The sequence below is a fragment of the Juglans microcarpa x Juglans regia genome, chromosome 3S (genome assembly GCF_004785595.1).
Source record: "Juglans microcarpa x Juglans regia isolate MS1-56 chromosome 3S, Jm3101_v1.0, whole genome shotgun sequence".
NCBI lineage: Eukaryota > Viridiplantae > Streptophyta > Magnoliopsida > Fagales > Juglandaceae > Juglans > Juglans microcarpa x Juglans regia.
In genome coordinates, this window is record NC_054599.1 from 24,717,604 (window position 1) to 24,727,635 (window position 10,032).

At 35.2% G+C, this 10,032-nt stretch overlaps 1 protein-coding gene across 1 annotated transcript; it reads right to left on the reverse strand.

Moving 5' to 3' along the window:
* Positions 1-5,293: 5,293 nt before the first annotated feature.
* On the reverse strand, positions 5,294-7,788 carry LOC121258321 (pollen-specific leucine-rich repeat extensin-like protein 1). The gene is given in 3 exon segments (XM_041159796.1): positions 5,294-5,949; positions 5,952-6,142; positions 6,144-7,788. Coding segments are annotated over 3 exon segments (2,307 nt in total). The 5' UTR covers positions 7,745-7,788; the 3' UTR covers positions 5,294-5,434.
* Between the last annotated feature and the right edge of the window lie 2,244 nt (positions 7,789-10,032).

Here is a 10,032-nt window from a genome sequence, read left to right on the forward strand (position 1 = left end):
ATTTAGTTTCTCCATTGTGGTTTTTTAGTGCTGAATATTATTTTTTCTCTAACATAATCACTTGGCTCATTTAAGCTTGAGAAGGCGAAAATATTGTATAAGGAGAATGAGAAGGCAAAGTTCACCATGGAATATTGTTGGTGTCTATTAAATAGACACCAACCAAAATGACAACAACATATGTTGATGATGAACACGAGGAGGAAACCACCTGGGAGACGTCCAACCAGTAATGTCTCAACCCCACTAGGAAATGACACTTCCGATGACAACGTTGAGATCATTGATGAGAGACCGCTAGGTAAGAAGAGTGAGAAAGAGAGGGAGAGAAAATGGAAGTCTAGAGAAGCTGAAGATGCTGACTTTAATAAAGCTTTAAGTTGCATGACTGAGGATAGAACCGTGTGTATGGTGGAGAGGAGAGAAGCGATCACCAAGGTCGAGAGTGATCGGATGTCATTACTTGCACTTAAGAAGAAAAAGGTTGATATAGAGATCATGAAATTAGATCTAGACGGTATGAATGCAATGCAACATGACTACTTTCAAACACTTCAAAAGGAAGTTTATGAAGAAATGAAGAATAGATCTACATCCACATCCACATCTCCCTCCACACCTTTTGGAGGAAAGTAACTCATGTTGTTGGTGTCTTTTTTTTTGTGTGCTGATTTTAATGTAAATGCAGAACAAGGTAGTAGACCTTTATTGTGTTGATTTTAGTGGCTGTCTAGTCACATATGCTGAAAATATGTTACTGGGCAGCCACTATGTGCCTGGGCAGGCACATAGTAGATGACTCTTTTGTGCTCCTTTTGTGGATGATTGACGTAGATGTATTTTGTGAGAATTTAGTTAAGACCTGAATGTATTTTGTGGGAATGTGGATAAAACCTGAATGTATTTTGTAGAAATACAAAGTCCTACTAATATATTTTGTGGATGTAAGACCTGAATGTATTTTGTGGAAATACAAAGGTATATTTTGTGTATTTTGTGGATGAAGTTGTATTTAATATTTGAAGTTGTATAGATAGAGAGATCTTCTATACTTTGCTCGAAATGAAGAAGCTGTACAAACTTGAAAAGAAAAAAAAAACCCAAAAGAAGCTCTACAAACCTGAAAAGAAAAAAAAAAGAAAAATAAAAACCATTATTTCTTTTCTACAAACCTGAAAATTAAAAATAAAAAAATTTAAAAAAACAAAAATAAAAATCGGACGGAAGCTCTACAAACCTAATCAAAGAGTACTGATACATCTAATAAATACAGCTTCATCTCCAATAGCATAATAAAGCAGATACCATAAATACATCTAATAAAACATGCAAACTCCGATAGCACTTTTAAGTTTTACAAATAACCAAAAAGAAATACAAAGCAAATGAGCTTAGAGGGAAAAAAAAAAAAAAAAACTACAAAGTAGCCTTCACTTGAAGTAGAGCGCTTAGTTTTGGCCATGCAAACTTCAGATATGCTCAATAAGGTCATTTTGGAGCTGAGAATGAGTTTGTCTATCTCTAAGACGATGATGTTGTTGAATGAACTCTGTAAATTCAGGTTTATGATCTCTTGAAATTGGTTCATGAGAAGTACCATCCATTTGTTCGTAAACGAATTGGTTTGAACCAAGGTATAGATGGCGTTCATCTTCAACGATCATATTGTGCAGGATAATGCATGCATGCATAATTTCCTTTAGTACTTCTCGGTCAAAGTAGGTAGCAGGTCCACGCACAATAGCAAATCTACCTTGAAGTACTCCAAATGCACGTTCCACATCTTTCCTTACTGACTCTTGGGCGACTGCAAAAAATTATTTCTTTCTTCCTTGAGGTGCTGGAATTGTTTTGACTAATGTTGCCCATGAATGATATATACCATCAGCAAGATAATATCCCATTGTATAGTCATGACCATTGATTGAGTAGTTGTACGGAGGAGCACGACCTTCGGCAAGGGGAGCAAACACAGAAGATCAGCCTAGTACGTTCATGTCATTATGAGAGCCAGGTAAACCAAAAAAAGCATGCCATATTCAAAGATCGTAAGAAGCAACAGCCTCTAAAATAATTGTTGGTTCATGTACATGACCAGAGTACATACCTTTCCAAGCACTGGGACAATTTTTCCACTTCCAGTGCATGTAATCAATACTATGCAACAATCCTGAAAATCTACGCTTTTTCTCCAACATCTAGTAACCTTGCTACGTCACTACTATTTGGAGACCTCAAGTACTCATCAGAAAAAATCGCAACAATCACCTTCACAAATTTTTTCAAACTCAATCGTGCGGTGGTTTCTCCGATCCTCAAATATTCGTCCATTAAATCTGCCGTTACCCCATATGCGAGCATCGGAATTGCTGCAGTCATTTTTTGAAGAGGAGACAATCCAAGCCTTCCATTGGCATCTCTTTTTTGGACAAAATAATCATTATAAGCTTCTACTGCAGAATGAATGCGTAAAAATAGATCACGACCCATTCGGAACCTCCTCCTAAAAACATTGGGTAGATATATTGGTAGCTGAGCAAAGTAATCATTCTAAAGGCGTTGATGGCCTTCCAATGGATCACATCTGATGAATGTACATCGTCGACGGGAAGCAGATGCTCCTTGGGTAGCCCTTCGCTCTTGATGTTGTGACATTGCTTGCATCATTTGAAGTTCTTGATCATAATAATCATCATATATAATATGATCATCACTCCAAAAGGAATCCATAGAAAATTGAGTGGTGTGTTGTAGAAAGATTGGAAGAAGGAAGATTGGAAACCTCAATAGAATTTGTTTGTGATGAGTGGGAAGTACTAGGGGTTGGTATATTTATAGGATTGCTCCAAGACTATTAGTTACAACAAAATTTTCATGCAAACGAATATAGTTGTGCTGATTTTAATTGGTGATACTATTGTTGAATGGAGGAAAGTTTGGTGAGGGAAGATAGTTGGATGAAAAATAAAGTACATATAGTTGTTGGATAGAAGAAAGTTTGGGAAAAAAATATTGTTGAATGGAAAATAGAGTAGATATGGTTGTTTGATAGAAGAAAGTTTGGTAAAAGAAGATGGTTGGATGAAAAATTTAATACATATGATTATTAGATAGAAGAAAGTTTGGTAAAAAAAACTATATGGTAAAAGAAAATTTGGTAAAAAAAAAAATATAGTTGGATGGGAAATATTGGATTAGTTTGTAAATTAAGACATTTCTATAGAATTTTAGATAAGTTTAATTAGATGTTTGTGGTTATAGCATTAAATGACAATTGAGAAAATATAATTTTTTAACCCATAATTTAATTAGAATATGATTACTAATTAATATATAATATTATGAATAGTAAAATATGATAAAATAAAATAATTTCATAATTAAAAAAATTAAATTATTTTTGAAATTATTAATTACTCATTAATAAATGGATAATCCAATGTAGAGATTTAATATGAATAGCCAAAGTCAAATTTATCTTTTATTATTTTATCGACATAAAATGAAAAAATGGCTATTTCAATGTGGAGACTTATATGAATGAAATAGCTAAAAGCTAAATTAATCTTATATTCATAAAAAATGTATTTTAACTTTAGCTAATCCAATGAGAATGCTCTAAAAGGGCGATGAGAATGAAAGGTGAATGTTGCTGGATTGAAGAGGGACCTATCGAGATTGCTGGTATAATCAACAGAGAAATGCTATGTAATAATTTAGAGTAACAACATGTTGGTATAAACAGATGCAGTTTTGCACCTTTTGATTATGAATGAATGAGAAGTACTTATTGATGATTAAAAAAAAAAAAAAATTACGAACGAACTGGTGGTCGATCATTATTATATACTTCTAACATTGTTGTATGCTTTTGATCCAATAACATCTTTAGATAATAATAAATAAAATAAACACACACAAGAGAAATACAAAAGTAATTTACTTATAGTATATATGTAAAATGATGAAAGTTCATGATGATCAATACTTCCAATTGATTTTAAATATTTTGATTATATAAGAGATTGTTTGCTGGTGTTGGTGTTTCTTGATCTTTCTAGATTTGATATTTATATTCTCTCATAAAAACACATTCATCTTGCTCCCGAGCACTACCATTTTGTTGTCCATTTCAAATGACCTATAGCTTTTAAGGTATCTAATTATCTCTATCATTTATGCCTTTGTGCAATTTTGGTATTTTGGAATGATGTAATTGTATTAAGGATGATAGCATGCAGTGATGCTATTCTTTATTTGATCAATGGGAAAGATTGACCCTTAATAGTTTTTTTGCTGATTCAGACAATAGGTCATTAGCATATCAAAATAAGAGGCATTCTACTTATTATTCTTACACCACACATGCACCGCACTTTATTTTTTATTTTATTTATTTATTTTATTTTATTATTGCTAAATTAAAGGATCTTTTACTCATTATCCATATACCACAAATTTGATAAGGGAAAAAATCATGTGTGGTGTGAAGTGTAAGGATGATGAGCAGACATTTTCATCAAGATAAATATTACAGTTAACAAAGGAAGATGCAATTAGTGACTGCATGCCTCTTGAGGTAGATTCATTAATGGTTGTAGAGAGATGGCATTTGAGGTGTTAGAATATTTTTAACCATTTTATACATGACGTAGAAAACATTGAGCAGTACCCTTTTTTTTTTTTTTTTGGCTTATATAAAGTTATAAACCTATTTGTTTTTATGATTTTTTTAAGGAGATGGAAGAACTGCTTTCCTCATACATCATGATCAAATAGAACTTTTATTTTCTTTTTTATCCCTCTACATTTGAAAGATAATAAGCAATAAACTTGTATAAGCTGGGGCTGTTTTAGATTTTAAAGCTGAAATTAGTATGCTTTTTAGTTGCTCAAAGATGAGTAGTAGTTACATGTGATATATATTGCTTCAAATGGCTTGTTCTAAGGTTTATGATTATTTTTAATAAAATTATATGTTGTAGTAAGTTAAAGCACTTGCAATTGGGTCTAAAAATATGAGATTTATTGTTAAAACACAATAATTATCGACTACTGCATGCTGGATAATTATAGGCAAATATTAGTGCCCATTGAATCAGCAAAACCAAAAAAATGTTTTATACCCCATATATTATACTAGTCTTGGTCCAAATGAAAAACTTTACACGAAAAATAAACATCGTGTGCTGTGCACTTGTTCCAAACCAGGCTAACAATAATCTGCATAGAAGCACTTAGCACGCTGATTTACATGAAAGAGAAGAAGGAACTAAAAGAAATAAGGGGATAATAAAAAGATAATGCAGGCTCAAATTATATAAATGATGAGAAGCTTGGCCTTGACTTACCCACGGGTGTGTGTGTACATAGCATTCTGAAACTATAAAGGAAATTGCAAAACAGGACAAAGATGTTATTGATATTATGCTAGTTAGTAGCCCGGGAATAATGGCGGAGGGGGCGATGAGTACTGGAACCCAAAGTTTGGCGGAAGGATGATGTCCGGGGTTGGTGGTGGAGGAGAGTGCACTGGTGGTGGTGGAGAGTGGATTGGTGGAGGTGGTGGAGAGTGGACTGGTGGTGGAGGAGAATGGACTGGTGGAGGTGGTGGAGACTGGATTGGTGGTGGAGGAGATTGGACTGGTGGCGGAGGAGAATGGACTGAAGGAGGTGGGGGAGGTGGGGAGTACACTGGGGGTGGTGGGGAGTAGATTGGGGGCGGCGGAGAGTAAATTGGTGGTGGAGGAGAGTACACGGGAGGTGGCGGTGGTGAGTAGACTGGTGGTGGAGGAGAATGGATTGGAGGTGGTGGAGAGTATACTGGGGGTGGAGGAGATTGAATTGGTGGTGGTGGAGGCGAGTATACAGGTGGCGGTGGTGGTGAATGGACTGGTGGTGGAGGAGAGTGGACTGGTGGTGGAGGAGAGTGAACTGGTGGAGGGGGGAGTATATGGGCGGTGGTGGTGGAGATTGAACCGGTGGGGGAGGTGAGTGAAGCCTTTCAAGAGGGTATCTTTCAAATGGGTCATCTGGTCCTGGTGCAGGTTTTGGCGATGGTTCAGATGGTTTTGGTGGTGATGGAGATGACTTGGGACTTGGGGTCGAAGATTTAGGGGGCGATGGATCAGATGGTTTTTGGCGGTGATGGAGATGACTTGGGACTTGGGGTCGAAGATTTAGGGGGCGATGGATCAGATGGTTTTGGCGGTGATGGAGATGACTTGGGACTTGGGGTCGAAGATTTAGGGGGCGATGGATCAGATGGTTTTGGCGGTGATGGAGATGACTTGGGACTTGGAGTCGAAGATTTAGGGGGCGATGGATCAGATGATTTTGGCGGTGTTGGAGATGACTTGGGACTTGGGGTCGAAGATTTAGGTGGCGATGGTTGTTTTGGTGTTGATGGAGGATGCCCTACTGGAGAAGGAGAGGGTTGAGGTTGCGGCTTTGGAGTTAAAGGAGAAGGAGATGGTTGGGGTTGCGGCTTCGGAGTTGACGGTGGTGATGGTTTCCTAACCGGTGGCTTTGGTTGTGGATGTGAAGAGGAGCTACCACACATTTTGCTACAATTTACAGGTCGAGTTGCCTCTCGGAAACATATCTTGGTAGACTTCTGCTTCGGTCTGCCTGGAAAGCAGTTGCTTTTGTCATCTAATATCTTGTGCACCTTTGAAGATGGAACACATGCTTGAGCCTCTCCATTGAAGTAGTTGTCAGAGAAAGTGAAGTTGGACAAGCTAGACAACTTGCAAACATTTTCGGGCACGTATCCTGTTAGCCTGTTATGCGAAATGTCCAATTCTTCAACCTTTTGTAGCCCTGAAAATGTCTTTGGCAAAAACCCAATGAACCCGTTAGAGCTAGCTGAGAACACCGTTACATTGCCAAGGGATCCAATCTCTGGGGGGAAGCAACCGCCAAGGTTGTTGCCCAGGAAAATAATCTCATTCAATGTGTTTGCCATGTTGCCAATGGTGTGCGGAATGCAACCAGTGAACTTGTTGTTTGCAAAGCTCACAACAGAAACTGTAGATTTACCTACTGTGTCGGGGATGTTGGACTTGAAACGGTTGTTGTTTAAGAAAATTGCATCAAGATCCTTTTCAAAGAGTTCTGGAGGTAATTTCCCTTCAAAATCATTGAACCTGAGATCGAGATACTTAAGGCTCGGCCATGTGAGGACGACTGTCGGGAAAGAGCCAACAAAACGGTTGTTGCTTACATCAAATTCAAACATAAGTTTGAGTCTTGACATGGTTTTGGGGATAATTCCACAAAACCTATTAGAGTTAATGTGAAAGAGTGCAACATCGGTTAAGAGCCCTAACTCAGAGGGTAGGTAACCAGCAATGTCAGCGTGGTTAAGATCAATGCCAGCAACAACTTCCAATTTAGGGTCGTCAAGGGCTGGAGCACAAAAGACGCCATTATAAGAACACACATCGGTACCGACCCAATTACGGGTTGTGTTCAAAGGATCAGAATAGATAGACTTTTTCAATGCCTGTAATGCAATATAAGCTTTTTGGAGCCTTAGATTGGCAAAATTCTTGTCATGGTGGATCTCAATGCCAAGTCTAAAGAAAACATCATCATTTTCTTGTAGAGACAAAAGTTGACGGCGAGCAATTAAGGATGCTTCAACGTTTGTCAAAGCATAAGAGAAGGTTGAAAGAGAAGAAAAGAGAAAAGAGAATAAGAGAAAGCAGCCCAAGACCTGCTTTGATAGAGGTAGAGCCATCGCTTACCACCTTGGTAGGCCCAAGGCTGCTTATAGGAGGAAGGGTAAAGGTGGAGGAGAAGGATATTATATGGAGGGTAAGGAGAGATGAGGATTGACAATCCAAGGCAATTGAGAGGTTGCGGAAACCGACCTCCAATTTTAGTACCGAAAAATCATGTGGGTTAGTTTTAAGACACCCACAAAGTTTTGAAGCAACTCTAAAGATAGGTTTTTTTGTTCAGGATTATGGTGTGCATGCCTGTAATATTAAACAACAAACCGTAGCTAAAAAACTGACAGTTGACCAAGTCCGGGCCCCTTTAACCAATTGATTTAAAATCTGCATTCCAAAATCAGTAAATCCAATTTCGAGGCTGCAAATGATGATTTAAGATGGCATATGCTTTGTTTTTAAAAGAACAATAAATACTTTCACAAGCCATATTTAGTATATATTTTCCATGTCTACACATTTGTTCGAACATTGATAAACAAATATTCGAATGTTTCTAAATTACTATCACTTAACATTAGAATATTTAAAGATGAATTTACTTTTACATCCTCGTCTTTAAATTAAAGAACATTCAAATGCCTGATAATTACGTTTAAACGTTCATATATGTCGGCAAAATCATGTTTAATTTAAGAGAAATTATAGTTGCAGTCTTGAGTGTACAAACGCCATGCAATCACTTTAAAAAAAGTGAATAAATACGAAATTTACATGAAAAAAAATTAATTTTTTAACAGTAAACCTATTCCTTTTCAAAACGACTGTACGACGTTTGCATACTCGATCATTATATGTGTAGCATTACTCTTAATTTAGTAATTTACATTTGAACATATATTAATTAATGTTACATTCGAATTTGTTTGTTTTTGTTATGATGTTGGATTTGAATCGTGTATATGGAGTTATTTTGCAAAGACGAAGCTTTAAAGCATAAAATTAGGATGACATTTAGTTGTTTCGTGTTGGTATTTTTATTTCAATGCTTCTAACATTACATCTTGGTCGAACGTTATTATATACTTCTAATATAGTTGTATGCTTTTGTCGCAATAATCTCCTTATAAGATATAAAAAGGAAAAATAAATACGTACATACAAGAGAAATAATTTAATATTTTTGCCAAAATAAAATAAAAAAAACCACACGTTTAAAAAAGAAAAGAAGAGTAGTGAAGCTAAAAAGTTTCAATAAAAAATACTACTACCTTCTCACTCTCTGAGGACTTTACAAGTATCTTTTGTGCCATAAATCCTTGTTATTTCTCACTCCTTCTCTCTGCTGCATGCCAAGTGAAATGACAATTTAGTTGAGTATTGTAATAGAAAAGAGATGTAATTTCATTGGTAGTATTATCGTGCTTCTAGGATGTCATTTTTTTATTATGTTAATTATGTTTCCGTAATTCACTGTTATTCTAATAATATTTTTAATTTCTTTGCCATATCTAATTTTTTAACTTAAATGATTTCATCTATCTATTATATAAACTCTTCATTATATTTGCAGTCTTAGAACGTGCAAATTTCGTAGACTCCATTTAAAAAAAGTTGGTAAAAATTTAAAATTCATATGAAAAAATTATTTTTTAATGGTGGAGCCTATATTTTTTTTTTCAAAAAGAGTACATGAGACTTGCACATTTTAAAACTGTATCTAACATTATTCTTGTTTATATTGTATTTGTTGAGTATTATTGAGATTTCTTTTTGTTTTTTTTTTCTTAAAAGTTAAACCACGCAATTCAAAGTTACTTGTAGTTTTTATGGATATGACACATAGAAATTTTTTTTACATATTGATTAGAACATTTTTAAGATGTGTAGGTCTCTTGCATTTTCTTTTAAAAAAATAGATAAATATATGATTCACATAAAAAAATATATTTTTTAAGAAAGTGCGCGAGACCTAAAAATATATAACTAACTAACATAACTCTTTTTAAAAAGAATTCTCATACTTAGTAATTTTATACCGCACACTTACTGTTGTTGGTCTTTATTTTTTATTTTTTTCTCAACAAGTGTGTAGTGTATAACTACAAAATGAGATTTTTCTTAAAAAAATCTAAAATGTTGAAAAAAGAATTAATTGGATTGAGCTTTAATTCCCACACCAATCAATTAAAAAAGAATTAGAAGCTGACTCAATTAAAATTGCAAATATTACTATGATAAGGAAGCTTAAAAATGGTACCTTTAATTCAATAATTCAAATATATTGAGGGCAGGACATTGTATCCCAAGCTTTAATTTGGACGTACCCTTATGCGTTTTTGGTTACGTAGAT